Source organism: Schistocerca gregaria, chromosome 1, assembly GCF_023897955.1.
Source record: "Schistocerca gregaria isolate iqSchGreg1 chromosome 1, iqSchGreg1.2, whole genome shotgun sequence".
NCBI lineage: Eukaryota > Metazoa > Arthropoda > Insecta > Orthoptera > Acrididae > Schistocerca > Schistocerca gregaria.
The window spans coordinates 1,042,353,243-1,042,371,519 of record NC_064920.1 but is presented as its reverse complement, the minus strand read 5'-3'; the positions used below and the strand labels follow the sequence as shown (position 1 = coordinate 1,042,371,519).

Below are 18,277 nucleotides of genomic sequence, written 5' to 3'. Positions count from 1 at the left end.
ACAAGGCAACCACGGCATCCCGTTTTCAATCCAATCGATACACCTATGTCCCAATAAACCGAAACCAACAATCCTGGTGGCCGAGCGGTTCTAGGAGCTTCAGTCTCGAACCTTGAGGCTGCTACGGTCGCAGGTTCGAATCCTGCCTCGGGCATGCATGTGTGTGTTGTCCTTATGTTAGTTAGGTTTAAGTAGTTTTAAGTTCTAGGGGACTGACGACCTGAGCTGTTAAGTCCCATAGTGCTCAGAGCCTTAGCCAACAATCCTGCATTTTCAGTTCTTGAATGGTAATCTTATTTTAGTGCTAAGTGAATCGAATTATATTTCTACTAACACATAACATTTTTATAATTTCTTTCTCATTACTATAATTTATAATATTAACTGCATTTTCTGTCAACGCTTGGCGGAACATAATAATGATCAACAAAACTTTGCAGTAAATGAGAAAGAGCTTTCCTGTTTAGTTTTAATATTATGACGATTTTTATCATTACCCTTATTAATGTGGTTTTAATATTATAATTATTGCTAATCTAAGACACAACTCTGTAATCAGTTACAATGTGTAACGATATAAAAAATCCCAAAAACAGTAAATCTGAAGACAGCAATAAATATATAAATTAAAATAAAATAATGATAGATGCCGGTGTGTGAAATTAATTACGTACTCTTAAATTAAATCATCGAAGATGCATTGATATATGAGATCATAGCAATGGAAACTTGCACACATTCACGACTTTCATTGTGGGAACATGTAGGGACATTTATAATTATGTACTGGGTCGAGAATTCAACATGGAAAGTGCATCCATCTATTAGGGTGCCTACTGTACGTTTCGGACTACATACAAGTCAAATTTCATATACTCTCTCAAGAGTAAAAACCAAAGAGGACATGAGCAATAGTAATAAGTATATTTATAGCTGAAGACCATTTGACTCATTTGTTTAATATTTATTGATTTCTTGTCAGATGTTTTTCTACAAGACAATTAAGCATCAGATATCTGAAATGGTCCAAGAAATATTGAAGGATCACTGTCAGTCGTTGAGGTGCAAAGGAGTGAGTGAAATGAGGAAGACAGATGTATCTTTGTATTCTTGTTTATTTCATGCACTTTGCCCCCAATTACAGGTCATTGAAGTGACAGTGAGGGCAGACATTAGTAGTCGAGCCCCACTGCAGCAGCCTGCGCCTGCGCTTGGGCCTGACTGAGGGCAGCACCACCCCCACCGTAGTAACCTCCCCCGAGCCCGGCTGCTTGTGCCTGCCCCTGTGCCTGGGCGAGGGAGTCAGTCAGACCCAAGCCGTAGAGGGCGTGCCGCTTCCAGATGCCGTGGTAGCCGCCGCCCAGCCCAGCAGCCTGGGCCTGTGCTTGGGCCTGACTGAGGGCAGCACCACCCCCACCGTAGTAACCTCCCCCGAGCCCGGCAGCTTGTGCCTGGGCCTGAGCCTGGGCGAGGGAGTCAGTCAGACCCAAGCCGTAGAGGGCGTGGCGCTTCCAGATGCCGTGGTAGCCGCCGCCCAGCCCGGCAGCCTGGGCCTGTGCTTGAGCCTGGCTGAGGGCTGCACCACCCCCACCGTAGTAACCTCCCCCGAGCCCGGCAGCTTGTGCCTGGGCCTGAGCCTGGGCGAGGGAGTCAGTCAGACCCAAGCCGTAGAGGGCGTGGCGCTTCCAGATGCCGTGGTAGCCGCCGCCCAGCCCGGCAGCCTGGGCCTGTGCTTGAGCCTGGCTGAGGGCTGCACCACCCCTACTGTAGTAACCTCCCCCGAGCCCGGCAGCTTGTGCCTGCGCCTGTGCCTGGGCGAGGGAGTCAGTCAGACCCAAGCCGTAGAGGGCGTGTCGCTTCCAGATGCCGTGGTAGCCGCCGCCCAGCCCGGCAGCCTGGGCCTGCGCTTGAGCCTGCGCAGCACTCAGCCCTGCTCCTCCACCCAGAAGACCACCGCCGAGCCCCAGCCCTGCTGCTTGCGCCTGTGCTTGAGCTTGAGCTAGGCTCGCATCCAATCCTCGGTGGATGCCGAATCCTGTGAATCCAGATTACATCTTACATATTTGATTTACTTTCCTCACCTCATCGATCATTTTTTCTAAAACAGTCATGTTTGAGCAACGCTATAATAGATTTATTCAATTGTTGACTCACATTTACAAGACATTTTGAGGCCATTTCTTCACCTTCGTCCTTTCAGCTCCAGTTTCAACTTGCATGCTCTGAATAACAACAGCTTTTTGCTACCAGTTACTCAAACCACATTTATAGCGCACTTGATTAGTGTCAAATTGCAACAACGAAAACAGTCTTCTTGTGCTATCGTGCACATGCTACACAAAGTGTTATACACATTGTTACACATTCTGTTAATAACTGCAAGCAACTCTAGTCAGTTAGAGAACGACAACAAGATGACTGCAGATACAAAAAAAATCGGCAAAGCAGTCCAAAAAAGTGACTCACAGCTCCATTTCTACTATGAAGTTATACTCTAGATCAATACTAACAAATTAAGACTACACCCAAAATTAGGAATGGGAAACGCCTGACCTGCCATTCATCAAACATGTCATTTTCATCTAGTCACTTGAGCCATCCTCTAGGGCTGCTTATGGCTACAGCTCACTGCTGACCAGTCTTATAGCACTACTTCTGACAGAGATATCAAACTGAGAGACCTAATAACTGTGGCTCTGTTATCTTTGTGGGACATTAACTTGTCAAGAGAAAACTGTATCATCTCCTTCCTGACGAGTTACTGAACAGCATTCTGCATAAGAATGTGGGTGGTTGACACTTCCAACTGAGGATACCAGCTATCAGAAACAGAGCTCATAGTTCTCACTCATCTTATTATTTTATCTTTGAAATTTTGAATAGTATTCATTCCAAGAGCCTTACCACGAAAGAAATATCGTCGTTGGTAACAAGGAACGTGTCACACAGGGCACTGCAATAAATTGTAATTTTATGGTAAAAAAATTAGGATGCACTACTGTAAGAGTGGGATCTGACAGCCTCCTTTCTTGTACTACATTCAGCGCAGGCATCTCTGTCAATCAATGACATCATAGGCTCCTACTCCTGTACTGGGCAGTAAATAAAGTACATGAAACAACCACCTGTTAAGGGGAAGTCTTACCAAGTAAGACACTACCTATGCACACTAGTTAGACAGTGTCCTAGAAATATTTTCCTCTGACGGCATTCAGTCTACATCTTAGGCACAGATTACAAATTATGTACAGCATTTTACCAGAATATGTAACCTTCTAGAGTATTGCTGCCTAACAACATTGTCATATGGTAACCACAATCAGGTGTGAAAGCAGGGTTGGTCAATCAATTAAACACTTAGCACTGAAAGTTTGTTTATAAGGGACACCAACGTAAAGCCAAAATACAGCTACCTCCTGAAAAGAGCAAGATGCTGTTTATACAAACATCGAATATTCCAGACTAAACAGGACAAACATAAGAAACTTCTAGAACCTTCTAGAAATGACAAATAAAGGGTAACAATTATTTACTGGTGCTCAAATTCGAGCATGTGACCCACAGTATGGCATCCAGCGATGCTAACCACTACTCCACTCTGAATGGAGCACAGTTCGCAACATTACTCCCTCTCCTGGAAAAACAACGACCCACTATTTCAGAAATTTGTTCTTATTGGAGACGACTACAACATCATGGATCCAAATCTTGGCAGTGGCCTATAGTATGACAGTGTATGAGGATCCTTGCGTTTGGGTTATTGTGTAGCCCTTCTCATTTAAGTTTTGCAGTCATCGAGTGGGCCTTCAGTTCCTTTGTACAACAAGCCTCCATCGTCCATATGTGGCTCAGTACTGTTGTAGGACTTGATACAAAGGACATGGATGAGGTCTCAGCGCTTCTGCTTGATGAAGAGTCGTAATACTCAACTACGCAAATGATGTCCAACAAGTAGCAAGGTTGCAGTACGGTCCAAAGTAGTGTTTTAGTAACTTTTTCGACAGTCCCGCATGCCACATTGTAGTAAAAATACATACGATGTCTCCCAGGCTATATCTCATTGGCTGTGACATGGTGTTTTGGTCTTTCTCCTAAGCATCTAAGGTCCTTCTTGGGTCCTGGCGAAGAGGTTATTTCACATAGTCATCCTGAATGTTGTCCAGTTGAAATATTAACTGTACATCCACTGTCCTTTGGGCCTACTGACATTTGAGCAGAAATAACAGTGTGAAGTCTCTAATGTCTTGCTTTGTGGTGTTATATGCGAACGTCGTGAGGGCATTATAACATTCCTGTCTAGCTGTTCGACATCACTGTACATTAAGAGCATTTTATTAAAACATTTTGTAAGGCTCTATGGGTGTAGGCTGTTGTCATACTGTGAATGATATCGCAATATCAAGTTACATCTGACACTATTTTTCCTACAATTAGAGATCATAACACAGGCTGCTTCATGCTGCAGAACTATGTCCTCTACAAGTTTTGATGACAGCATTGTGGGTGAAGTATTCAGTGTAGACTATTGTCCATCGATTCCTGTTTATCGGCATAGGGAACATCCGCAAGAGGTCGATTCCAGTTCGATGGAATGGCGCTTCTGCAGGCAGAATTGGTATTAGATGCTCTCCAGGTAACTGCTGCACTTGCTTACGTCACTGTCATTACTTATAGAGGCTCACATAGTGCGTAAAAGATCAGTAGAAAGCTGACCAGTGATACCTGCGTCTGATTCTGGCTAGAGTCTTTACGAATCTCATGTGACTAGCTACTGAAATGTCATAGAATTTCTTGACCACAGCTGATTGTAGATGAGCTAGACTGCTGAGAAATGATTTCCAGAACATTGTGTGATGGTTCCTCTTGAACAAGGATGCGTTCAAGAGGATTCTCCTTTAGTCAGTTCCACCTTAAATGATTATGTAGTTTTCAGCAGTACTGGATCTTCCATCTGTTCAGCAGCAATGTAGTTTGATGCAGCCATGAATGAGAATTTATTGATGGTTCTGTGTTCCCCCAAAAGATTCCTTGAAAGGTATGTGGCAACCCTATGTCTGCACACCCATCTTGTATACCTTTGTGATGTCACACTCCTCAGTGACCATCTCGCTCATTGTCCCGAAGGATCTGATGGGCTAGTTAGAAAGCATAGAAAAAGGTGGTCTATCACAATAGAGAATGGTTTGCAAAATAAATATGGCCAGAACTCATTCATGGGCCAAGCAGTTGCGAGGCACCCTTTCTCAGTTGCAGACTTGGAAAGTACTCTGGAAGCATAAGCTGTCACCCATTCAGTACTTTCCTGAAGTTTCACTAGAACTGTACCTATCCCACAAATTATGGCAGCATTGGGAAGCTCTGACAATGCGTTCTTGTAATACAATGCTACGAATGGAGAAGATATGAGGCTAAGGAAAGATGTTTCTTACACTTCGTTTCAGGAACCTCTGGATCTCCCTGCAGTAGTTCTTGCAAGATATGTGCGTTGACATAGAAGTCCTTTATGAATCGCCGGTAGTATGAGACCATATCGAGAAAAATTGTCACATCACGAATGCGTCTAGGACTAGAAATAACTGCGACTGTTCTTATCTTCTCTGGATCGAGAGAAGCTCCATCGCTTTAATTAGGTGCCTCAAGATTTTCATTGCTTGGACGAGACTTCGGTTTCGTGTGAAGGCCTGCAGTCTTACACACTTTAGTATGGTTGTCAGGTCGCTTAGATGTATTTCAGTGTCTTCAAAGGAACGCAAATGCCATACGGATAGTAAAGAGATAAAATCCACTTAAGATTTCGAGGCTCATTATCCATCATAGGCTCATAGATAGCTGTAGTGGTACATAGTTCAAATGTCATAACTGTGAACTCACACAGAGCGCCAGGAGTACTGAAGGTAGACTTTTTCAAGGTAGCCTCATCAACTTCATTTGTAAGTAGCCCGTCTGAACATCATAGTTGAAAAATACAGGAAGGACTCTGTGAAGATTCAGTGATGTAATCTTGTAACATTTTCTCTGCTTCCCTCCAAATTATGCGTCGTTGAACTTGTGGCATCCCTGTAAATGTGTTGACTAATTGGTGGATGCTCCAAAAACATCCAAAAATTGGCACAGAATGGTTAACACTCACCGACATTGTTCCTAGGTCAAGCCACATCCTATTGGCACAGCGTTCTCTGAACTGATGATGGAGCATGATTTTTCGTTTATGTTAGTTCTGGTTCCATGCCTGTTTCACTTGATCTGTCAATAAAGCGACGGTTAATGGTAGTTGTGGATGAAGCTGGAGTTATCGTAAGATGATGTCCAACATGTGAGCGATTGAAATTAGATATGGTGACTGAGCACGCCAAGCCAACATGTCGCTACTTTAGGTTAGAACAGTGGTATGTGGGCGGACGTTATCCCGTTCGAAAACACTGTAGTGTCACAGCCAGACACCACACTTGCTAGGTGGTAGCCTTCAAATCGGCGGCGGTCCGGTAGTATACGTCGGACCCGCGTGTCGCCACTATCAGTGATTGAGGACCAAGCGTCGCCACACGGCAGGTCTAGAGAGACTTCCTAGCACTCGCCCCAGTTGTACAGCCGACATTGCTAGCGATGGTTCACTGCCTACTTACGTTCTCATTTGCCGAGAAGATAGTTTAGCATAGCCTTCAGCTACATCATTTGCTACGACCTAGCAAGGCGCCATTATCAGTTACTATTGATATTGTGAACTATGTACCATCAAGAGCGACGTTCATCATAAATGGATTACAGTTAAGTATTCCACCAGCTATGTTTCTAAATTCTAATTTCCTCGTCCTGTTTCAGACCTCACGCCAGCCTGCGTGAGCTAAATCGCGTGCCTTTTGGCCTCCTCTAGTAACACGGTGTTGGCTTTCCTGCCAACCACAAGAAACACTCTCTGGAACGCTGTTCATGAATAGCAGCATAACAGGTCAGTCACCAGACTGACGTACAAACCTGCACTCAAAGTGCGTGGCATAAACACCAGAGGCTGTCGCACCACAGATCGTAGCTCCTGGTGTAGGTCCATTGTCTCTAGAACACACATAGGATGGTTACAGCCTCAGACCTCCTTCAAATCAATACGGTGCCATCGCTGGCACCAAGGCAGAACTAGCTGTCATCAGCAAACACAATAGACCTGCATCCAGCCCTCCGACGAGCTCTCGTTTGACACCACTGAAGTCGCAAATGGTGATGGCTTGGTTTCAGTGTAATGTACGCCACAGGGCGTCTGTCCCTGATGTAACCGATTCGTAACAGTCCGTTATGTCACTGTGGTGCCAACTGCTGCTAACACTGCTGTTGCATTTGCAATACGATACCAGAGCCACACGCTGAACACGATGGTCTTCCCTCTCGGTAGAGTCACATGCGACCGTACTTTTTCGAGACTATTGCCGCCAGCGATCATGTGCATGGCTACAATCCTGCCAAGCCTTTCTGTAGCATCGCAGAAGCAACGACCTTGTTCAAACTCAGTGAGGTGTTGGTGGTGGTGTTAAGTTCCTTGGGGACCAAACTGCTGAGGTCATGAGTCCCTAGGCTTCCACACTACTTAATCTAACTTTAACTTACCCTAAGGACAACACACACACTCTTGCCCGAGGGAGGACTCGAACCTCAGACGGGGAGAGCCACGTGAACTGTGGCAATGCAACCCAGACCACGCGGCTACCCCCCGCGGCACGGTGTTCGTAATGGCGTCTGTGTCACCTTAGGGGCATTCTTGAATTACATCAACTAGCAGGCCGCTGTGGCCGAGTGGTTCTAGGTGCTTCTGTCCGGAACCAAGCGGCTGCTGCGGTCGCAGGTTTGAATCCTGCCTCGGGCATGGATGTGTATGGTCTCCTTAGGCTAGTTAGGTTTAAGTAGTTTTAAGTCTAGGGGACTGATGACCTCAGATGTTAAGTCCCATAGTGGTTATATCCATTTGAACCATTATCATCAACTCTCTACGTCCAGTCTCAAAGGTAACTAAAGCTCACGACCTTCGCGTAGTGTAATTAAAGCAAACTTGATTTGCTTCCTTACAGTGGTGCATAGTGGCCACTCTATCCGAATGGGGCGAAATTTGAATAGACATCATCTCTGAGACGTGAAAAAACGCCTACCAACTTCCGTTTACGTCGCACAACTCCAAACATGGTTTAACGAAATTGGAAAGTGGAAGGCAGACGTTGAAAAATTTGAGAAAACTATACCATTAATAATAAACGTACAGTTAATGGTGAATAAGAAATCTTCCAACGACTTTTATTAGACTGTGAGTCTTCATCAGATGGTTCAAATGGCTCTGAGCACTATGGGACTTAACACCTGAGGTCATCAGTTCCCTATTACTTATAACTACTTTAACGTAAATAACCTAAGGACATCACACACATCCATGCCCGAGGCAGGATTCGAACCTACGACCGTAGCAGTCGCGCGATTCCGGACCGAAGCTCATAGAACCACTCGGCCACCGCGGCCGGCTAGTCTTCATCAAATACGGTTGTGCCCAACGAAGCATGGTAATACGTGCTGCGATATCAGTAGACCACGACTAAACTACTTATCCTGCTATACCCACGTGAAAATGACCAAAAGGGTGAAATTGCAATAGTGCTTTTCAATGAATGGACAGTCAGTGGCGAAAACAACGTCTTTCAAAAAAAATTACAAGTCTGTGAAACCGAAGCAAATTCGACTGTTTTTTGGAACAACTTCTTCCAGTTTTTGACAGCTAGTTACAACTACAATTTTTATTTTCTTAAGTATTACATGACCTACATCACTGAAGCGTGAACAGCGTGACCGCTACGGTCGCAGGTTCGAATCCTGCCTCGGGCATGGATGTGTGTGGTGTCCTTAGGTTTAAGTAGTTCTAAGTTATAGGGGACAAATGACCTCAGAAGTTAAGTCCCATAGTGCTCAGAGCCATTTGAACCATTTGAACTGAGCGTGCTGCACATGAGCGATATAGCTGCCAGCGTTCGATACTTAAGTATTACTACAACTGCTTCGTCCCTGCAAGAATGATGGACTGATTAATCCCTGAATTGCACTCTATTTGTGCTCGAACTAAACGACCGAGCTAGGTTGTGCACTGGCTTCGCATTCTGGCGGATGCCGTTACAAATCCCTTTTCAGCCATCCAGATAATGGTTTTCCTGATCTCCCTAAACCGCTTAACGTAAATGCTGGTATGATTCCTCCCAGAGTTTAAGGCAGATTCATTCATCTTACTTCCCCAGTAGAGCCTGCATTTCTTCTCTAATTATCTCGTCGTCAACAAAATCTTAAACCCCAATCTTTCTGTCTTCAAACTAAACAGGCACGAAAGAGATTACACTGCTAAGCCTACCAATTTGCGACAACAATAGCACAAGACGGATAGGAAGGAGAAAAAGTAAGTAACGAAGTAAAGAATCACATCACAGTTTATTAGTTTCATGTCCTGTCTGTGACTGTACTTCGCAGATGTTATACGATGTTCGTGAGAGACATTCAGCTATTGAATTAGTGCATAAATTCGCAACATTTTTCCATAATTTTAGTAAACACAACAAAGACAGAAATGGAGATTTTAGTCATCAATAATATTTATCCTTTACTACTTCCAACAGTCTTCCAATCCTGGGGTGACTTTTCGATTCAGCAACTGTAGAAATCACTTGGTTTTGAGGCGATGAACTAGTCGAGCCATGGTCGGAGCGCATTTTCATCCGGAAAGGAAGTTCCTTGAAGACTGTTCGACAGAGAACGGAGCAGGTGAAAATCTGAAGGTACAATATCAGTTGAATAAGGTGGCTGCGGAATGACTTCCCAACCCAACTCCTGTGTAGTGTTTTTTGTCAGACTAGAGGAACGCGGGCTGGCGTTATGGTGGAGTAGCATCTCTTCGCGATGTCTTCGTGTCGTTGTTTTTGGACTGCGTTTGCAAGACGTCTCAGTTGTTGACAATAAATGTCAGTACTTATGGTTACACCTCGCGGAAGCAATTCGTAGTACACCACATCGCCGCTGTTCCACCAGATGCATAACTTTGTCTTTTGTGGATGCGCGCAGGTCTTTGTACTCGGAGTCGCTGCTTTGTTTCTACATCTACATCTACATCCATACTCCGCAAGCCACCTGACGGTGTGTGGCGGAGGGTACCCTGAGTACCTCTAACGGTTCTCCCTTCTATTCCAGTCTCGTATTGTACGTGGAAAGAAGGATTGTCGGTATGCTTCTGTGTGGGCTCTAATCTCTCTGATTTTATCCTCATGGTCTCTTCGCGAGATATACGTAGGAGGGAGCAATATACTGCTTGACTCTTCGGTGAAGGTATGTTCTCGAAACTTTAACAAAAGCCCGTACCGAGCTACTGAGCGTCTCTCCTGCAGAGTCTTCCACTGGAGTTTATCTATCATCTCCGTAACGCTTTCGCAATTACTAAATGATCCTGTAACGAAGCGCGCTGCTCTCCGTTGGATCTTCTCTATCTCTTCTATCAACCCTACCTGGTGCGGATCCCACACTGCTGAGCAGTATTCAAGCATTGGGCGAACAAGCGTACTGTAACCTACTTCCTTTGTTGTCGGATTGCATTTCCTTAGGATTCTTCCAATGAATCTCAGTCTGGCATCTGCTTTACCGACGATCAACTTTATATGATCATTCCATTTTAAATCACTCCTAATGCGTACTCCCAGATAATTTATGGAATTAACTGCTTCCAGTTGCTGACCTGCTATTTTGTAGCTAAATGATAAGGGACCTATCTTTCTATGTATTCGCATCACATTACACTTGTCTACATTGAGATTCAATTGCCATTCCGTGCACCATGCGTCAATTCGCTGCAGATCCTCCTGCATTTCAGTACAATTTTCCATTGTTGCAACCTCTCGATACACCACAGCATCATCTGCAAAAAGCCTCAGTGAACTTCCGATGTCATCCACCAGGTCATTTATGTATATTGTGAACAGCAACGGTCCTATGACACTCCCCTGCGGCACACCTGAAATCACTCTTACTTCGGAAGACTTCTCTCCATTGAGAATGACATGCTGCGTTCTGTTATCTAGGAACTCCTCAATCTAATCACACAATTGATCTGATAGTCCGTATGCTCTTACTTTGTTCATTAAACGACTGTGGGGAACTGTGTCAAACGCCTTGCGGAAGTCAAGAAACACGGCATCTACCTGTGAACCCGTGTCTAAGGCCCTCTGAGTCTCGTGGACGAATAGCGCGAGCTGGGTTTCACACGACCGTCTTTTTCGAAACCCATGCTGATTCCTACAGAGTAGATTTCTAGTCTCCAGAAAAGACATTATACTCGAACATAATACGTGTTCCAAAATTCTACAACTGATCGACGTTTGAGATATAGGTCTATAGTTCAGCACATCTGTTCGACGTCCCTTCTTGAAAACGGGGATGACCTGTGCCCTTTTCCAAGCCTTTGGTACGCTTCGCTCTTCTAGAGACCTACGGTACACCGCTGCAAGAAGGGGGGCAAGTTCCTTCGCGTACTCTGTGTAAAATCGAACTGGTATTCCGTCAGGACCAGCGGCCTTTCCTCTTTTGAGCGATTTTAATTGTTTCTCTATCCCTCTGTCGTCTACTTCGATATCTACCGTTTTGTCAACTGTGCGACAATCTAGAGAGGAAAGCACAGTGCAGTCTTCCTCTGTGAAACAGCTCGACCAATCCCTTCTTCTCCTTAAATTAGCATAAAGACACAATTTCTCGCCACAATTAACAGTACAGGATAGGAATGGTCGGTGTTGTTCATGAGCCAATTGATGACGAGCGAACAGAGATGCACATATGACTATTTGCAGATTTTTTTTTATTCTTTCTTACAGGATGCGGTGCCCAGACACCTGATTTTTGACCGTTCTCCATTTCATGCAAATGTCGCACGATGGTGGAATGATGACAGTGTATCACATTTGCCACTTTTCGAGGACAATGACTTGGATCGTTGTGAATCAATGCGTTTAAACTATCTTATTGAAAGCACGAAGGTAACCTGCCAGGGTAGTAGAGAGCGCTAACGCGCTGCTTCCTGGACTCGGGTAGGCGCGCCGTCTCCGTATCGAATCTACCCGGCGGATTAACGACGAGAGCCGGTGTGGCGGCCAGCCTGGATGTGGTTTTTAGGTGGTTTTACACATCCCGTTAGGTGAATACCTTGCTGGTCCCCACGTTCCGCCTCAATTGCATTCGTCTCAGACATTTGAAACACGTTCGCACCATTTCACGATTTACACTAGATGCAGACAGCTGGGGTACACTGATTCCATCCCTGGGGGTACGGGGTGGCGGCAGGAAGGGCATACGGTCACCCCTAAAACTAACCTTGCCAAATCCGATCTAATCACGTCAACCCTGCGATCGCTGCGGGACAAGGCGTAAGTGAAAGAAAGAATTGAAACCACGAAGGTCTTCCTGAAGATGGAGAGCTACTAATGTCAAAACTATCCTTCTTAAAACAAGAAAACCATATTTCTGTGCCCTGACCAGTGGCGTTATCCCCATACGCGGTGCAGATGTTTCTGGCTGCCCTAGCTGCTATCACCCCTCCACTGAAAAACAGAAGAATGTGTCGGAAATGTTCAGATTTCTCCACATGGCACTCCATTTTTTTAGCTTTCACAGCTCGAGCCACTATTTCCAAATGACAGTATGTAAACTCAAACAGCAACAGTGAACTACAAACAAAAATTGACGGTCGATAAATAAAGTCATAGCAACCGGAATACCAACATGCAAAACAAAAACGTTAATAACTTATTCTACAACTTAATATTTAGCTATTTCTGTTTTACCCCTATGCGTTAGAACAAGCTAAAGACTGTGACATTGTTTTGTAGTTCTGAACTCTTCTGAAAGCCTTTTTACTACGTTTCCATGGATTGAAAACTTTTACAACTTTAGTATACAGATACGACACTTGCTGAACATTTTCGAATGTATTAGCACGTTATTCAGCTTGTATAAGTCTAAAACATAAATGTCAGCCATGCACCTTGTTGAAGACTAGGATAGAGATGACAGATGAAGACACGCAGTGATCACATAGGAGGTAACTGAGGCGACCTACCTTGCACAGCGGCGGCGGTGGCCAGAAGGACCAGGACGGATCTCATGGCTGTGGGCTGTGGATGCTGTAGCCGAAGCGAGCTCTGCCTTACCTTATATTGGAAAGCGATGAGGAAGCTGGCCAGTTCACGAGGAAGTCGGAGCGCGCTCTTCCACAGTCATTCAACTGTAGATAATGAGTGTGGCGCTACGGCGCGCTTCCCCGTTCGCGGCAGATATCGGGCCCACTCATTAAAATATCGTAATAGTCTTCCAAGAACGGGCAGGCTGCAAACTGTTCCAGAGGTACATTGTCATAAACGTTCCCTGTGAAGGGCGGTGGTAAACAACGCTACGTGCTGGTTCTGAAACTCTGTTGTATTTTCACGTGATATAATTACAAATTAACTATTTTCCGAGTTTTTCATTTGGTTGTAGTGTGAAACCTTCCTTTTTGGGAAAATGTCATGTGTCTGGGTCAACGGGAAGTATCCCGCAGGTTTTGATGAGTGAGTTTGTGAGTATCAAAATATCTGACATAAATGTCCATATATTTTTATTGCACTGACTTATAAGCTTTGTTTTTCTACACCGGCAATGAACCGTGGTCTTTAATACGTGAAGTAAATTTCAGCTTCATACTTCTGCCCATTCCTGAGAAAAATGGTTTCAAATCGTGGGTTAGACAGACAGACGGACAACAAAGTGCTCCAGTACGAGTCTCGTTTTTAGCAACAGTGCCCCGAAACCTTAAAAATCACTACTATGCGCTGTTTCAGAGTTAATTTTCTTTGACGTTAACCAGTCATACCGTTGCGTGCGTAAATTCAGTCGGTCCACCATAGACGGTGTTGCGAAACGTGTTCTTTGTTTGTTTTTCTGAAACCGAACACGAAAGTGAACAAAAACTGCACATGCAACGGTATTTGGGATCGAACCAGAGCTAAAGGCTGAGCCGTCTGGTGCGCTATCATCTATGCTATGATAACAACTGTCACTAACTGTATCTGGCGGACAGCTTGAATTGTCACGCGAGGAGGCCTTCAACCTCAATAACTCGGAAACAGCGCAACGTACCGAATTTTTTTCTTAACGTCATTCCTAAGCATAATGTCTCAGACAACACTCTTCCAAGCTTTCCAGACTGTTACTGACCGCCCTGTATAGAGAACAAGAACGGGCCTATCACACTTCCCTGGGGCATCCCTGAGGATACCCTTGTCTCTGATGAACAATTCCCGACCAGGACAACGTATTGGGTTCCGTTACTTAATAAGTCTTCCATCCACTCACATACGTGAAAAACTATTCGATATGTTTATTGCTTTCGTCAACACTCTGCAATGGGGCACTGTGTCAAACGACTTCTGAAAATCTAGGAAAATGCAATCTGCCGGTTGCCTTCATCTCTAATTCTCAAGGTATGGTGCGAGAAAAGGACAATAAGAATGATTTTGGAAATTATAGTGGGTTTGTATTTACATTCAAGAAGTAATTGGAAGCTCTATAAAGCAAAAAAGTGACGTACACTTCATCATTTCATGTGTCCTGATGACGATGTTTTTTAGCCCATACTGGTTTACAGTATTCTGAAACTGAAGCGACGATAGAAAATTTGTACCAAGGATGAGATTCGAACTCGAGTCTCCCACTGACTGCAGATGACAGATATACAGTAGCTCAAATAATTACAATAAATTATAATATAATAAATAACTGATTTTTCCTGTCGCATTTTAGCCGTTACATGTGTGTCAGATTTCACACGTACTATTCGCGTTAACGACTCAGCCTACTGGCCCATTCCGCACAGACCGAGCCTGTTGGGGTATCTTGAGGTTCTGAGTAACACGTTATCATGATGGCAGAAGTTTGTGCATATTTTCGAGTGTCTCAAGAAACATGGTTTACGAGAAATGACTCGAGTTCCAGGGTAGAGTACACAAACATCAAGTTAGGCTAAATATTTAGCGAACTAAAACACATTACTACACGAGTTTTCATATTATTAACAAAATTTTTCTTGACATGCCTCAAGGACTTTCCCCGGTAGTGTTAGACGCGGGAAAAATACTCTTTGTTGATGACAGCAACATCTATTCTGAAGATTTGAGAAGAGTAAGATTACAATAACCTTTTAGTTTACTTTTCTTGCAGAGGTGGCTCCAGTTCTTCTTGTCTAGGCGTCTCATTCTTGAAGCTAAAATTCTCACAGTTTACGTCCTCGTGGTTGAATTGATCTAAATAATTTTGAAGATTGTCGTTGCAGAATTTTTGTCTTACGTTAATTTATTTTGTCACATTTTAGTATATCACACAGTCTTTTGAATTGTCACTTGAACAAAGCTGAATTTACATTGTTCGCCCAAAATACAAAAATACGTCCGATCACATCCCCTTACTACTACTCCACTCTTCGCTAATAACAATATTCCAAAGGGCTTACAATTTTTCTTCACAAACGAATTTCTATTATTCTCGATTATTATATCATAAATGAATCCAGAAATAAACATAATAAACAGTACTAGATGGCGTAATTAATAATAGAAATTTTAAGTGTGCCGAATAATTCCTAACTTCAACTGTTTAAAAAAAATTGTAGCTGTCCATTCAGAGCTAGTATTTATCGATTACAACATCCAAAATTTTAATTCCTGTTCATAAATTTTAGCTTGAAATATAACATATTATGTATAAAATTATATGAATTTTTTTCAAAAAAACAGCTGAGATAATATTGACCTGTCGAAAATTTAAAAAAATATTATTGGAATCGACACCTACTGTCGATCAAAAGTAATGCTAGAGGAGGATGTCCCGTTTCAATACTCAGAGAAAATACAAAGAACTCCTTGCAGAGAAAGTAAATATAACACTCACCGAAGTTTCTAATTAGTCATCCCGCAATATAGTAATAAAAATGTAAAGAAAACAAACTCCATGAACTTCAGTTCGATGAGGGAGAGTGATATTGTTTAGTTAAATGTAGATGATAGAGGATTATCAGTACAAAATAAAGTAGGCTTAATGCACTAATAGATCTACAGTAGTAATGAACAAGAAAATAGGAATATGGATAAGCTACAATGAACAGCATCGTGGCCGCATTATCAGAACCAAGACAGATACGAGGGTGTTTTGAAAACCAATGCCTCCAGATTTTTAATGTGAAAACTATTAAAGATTTTTTTTTAAAAAAAGTTATTAACTTTGTGTACCTTTATTCTTTATGCCTATACGTTTATTTCTCAAAATAATGATCCTGGTGAAGAAAACAATTCTCCCAACGAGAGACCAGTTTGTTGATACCATCGCTGAAGAATATTTGACTTGTTGACTGAGCCACAACCTCACCTATGCTTGCACCGCTTCATTAATATCAAAGTTGAGGTCCTCGAAGGTGTTCGTTAAGTTTTGGAAACAGATACAAGTCGCATAGGGCCACGTCGGTGTCGTATGGAGTATAATCAATGACAACACAAGGTGTCGAATTTTTGCAGATGTCGCAGCGCACGTGTGGTTTGGAAATTTCATGCTGAAGAAGAGGGTGCCCCATGTGTGGACGAACTCTTCGAATTCGAAACTCGATTATAGTACTATGTTTCTCACGCATCTACATATTCACGTTTGACACTGACAAGTTGAACGCTACACTTCGGAGCCCTCTAGCATCAAAAGGGCCGCAAATATGTAGACGTGAAGAATAAAGATGTAGAGTGTCACTAATGTTCGTTTTATTTAAAAAGTTTAAGAATTTTCACGTCCAGCACGCCCTCGTATGAAGCCAACACCCACCACACTAATAGGCAACACGTTAATATGCCAAGAAGCCACGCACATCGAGAAACTATACACTGAATTCAACATAAGTTCATACAGAGAAAGGATACAAGCCGAAGTTCGATAGTGGCATATACACACAAGAGCCAAAGAAACTGGCACACCCACCTAATATTGTGTAGGACCCCCGCGAGCACGCAGAAGTGCCGCAACACAACGTGGCATGGACTCGACTGATGTCTGAAATAGTGATGGAGGGAACTCACGCCATGAATATTGCACGGCTGTCCATAAATCCTCAAGACTAACGAGAGGGTGGAGATCTCTTCCGAACAGCAAGTTGCAAAGCATCCCAGATATGTTCAATAATTTTCATGTCTGGGGAGTTCGGTGGCCAGCGGAAGTGCTTACACTCAGAAGAGTGTTTGCGAAGCCACTCTGTTGCAATTCTGGACGTGTGGGGTGTCGCATTGTCCTACTGGAATTTCTCAAGTCCGTCGTAATGCACAATGGACATGGACGGAGTCAGGTGATGATGTTTGGTTTGTGGGGCGCTCAACTGAACGGTCATCAGCGCCCGTACGAAGTCCCAATTTTTACACAGTCCAATTTTTTTCAGTCTAGCCACTGTCACGAATGACGATGATCAAATGACGAGGAAAACACAAACACCCAGTTCCCTGGCAGAGAAAATCCACAACGCGGCCGGGAATCGAACCCGTGACCCCGTGATCCAGAGGCAGAAACGCTAGCCACTAGACCACTAGCTGCGGATTGGAGGTGATCAGACAGGAAGCTTATGTACGAGTCACCAGTCAGAGTCGTATCTAGATGTATCAGAGCTCACATATAAGTCCACCTACACATGCCCCACACCATTACAGATCCTCCACCAGCTTGGAAAGTTACCTGCTGACATGCAGGGTCTGTGGATTCGTGAAGCTGTATACACCCATCCGCTCGATATAATTTGAAACCCGATTCGTCCGACCAGGCAACATATTTCTACTGATCAACAATCCAGTGTGATGCTGACAGGCCCTGGCGAGGCGTAAAGCCTTGTGTTGTGCAGTCATCAAGGTTACACGAGTGGGCCTTCGGCTCCGAAAGTCCATATCGATTATGTTTCTTTGGATGGTTCGTACACTTACACTTATCGATGGCCCAGTTTAGAAAAATGCAGCAATTTGCGCAAGGGTTGCACTTCTATCATGCTGGACGATTCTCTTCAGTCACCGTTGGTCCCGTCCTTGTAGGTTCATATTCCGCAGCAGTGATGTCGGAGATGAGATATTTTACCGGACTTCTGATATTCACGGAACACTCGTGAAATGGTCGTACGGGAAAATTCCCACTTGACCGCTACCTCGGAGATGCTGTGTCCCATAGCTCGTGCGCCAACTATAACACCACG

The 18,277-nt window shown here is 43.8% G+C and overlaps 1 protein-coding gene across 3 annotated transcripts; it reads right to left on the bottom strand.

The window, feature by feature from the left end:
* Window positions 1–1,097: 1,097 nt before the first annotated feature.
* LOC126280410 (uncharacterized) lies at window positions 1,098–13,177 on the bottom strand. Of its 3 annotated transcripts, XM_049979765.1 has the most exons (4): window positions 13,103–13,177; window positions 1,775–2,035; window positions 1,427–1,600; window positions 1,098–1,252 (listed from the first exon to the last, which is right to left on the bottom strand). In XM_049979765.1, the coding sequence occupies exons 1-4, from the start codon at window positions 13,146–13,148 to the stop codon at window positions 1,173–1,175; spliced, it is 561 nt and encodes a 186-aa protein (XP_049835722.1). In that variant the 5' UTR covers window positions 13,149–13,177; the 3' UTR covers window positions 1,098–1,172. The 3 variants fall into 3 exon arrangements, with proteins under 3 accessions (XP_049835722.1, XP_049835721.1, XP_049835723.1); XM_049979764.1 differs by lacking the exon at window positions 1,427–1,600 and having other exon boundaries at window positions 1,601–2,035; XM_049979766.1 differs by lacking the exon at window positions 1,427–1,600 and having other exon boundaries at window positions 1,098–1,426.
* Window positions 13,178–18,277: the final 5,100 nt, after the last annotated feature.

Bases quoted from the DNA above. Each gene is read 5' to 3' on its own strand.
- LOC126280410 (XM_049979764.1), bottom strand. From the start codon at position 13,148: ATGAGATCCGTCCTGGTCCTTCTGGCCACCGCCGCCGCTGTGCAAG. The intron at 2,036-13,102 runs GTAGGTCGCCTC...CTGGATTCACAG, and splicing joins CACCGCCGCCGCTGTGCAAG to GATTCGGCATCCACCGAGGA. The intron at 1,253-1,600 runs GTTACTACGGTG...GGCTCGGGGGAG, and splicing joins AGCTGCCGGGCTCGGGGGAG to GTTACTACGGTGGGGGTGGT.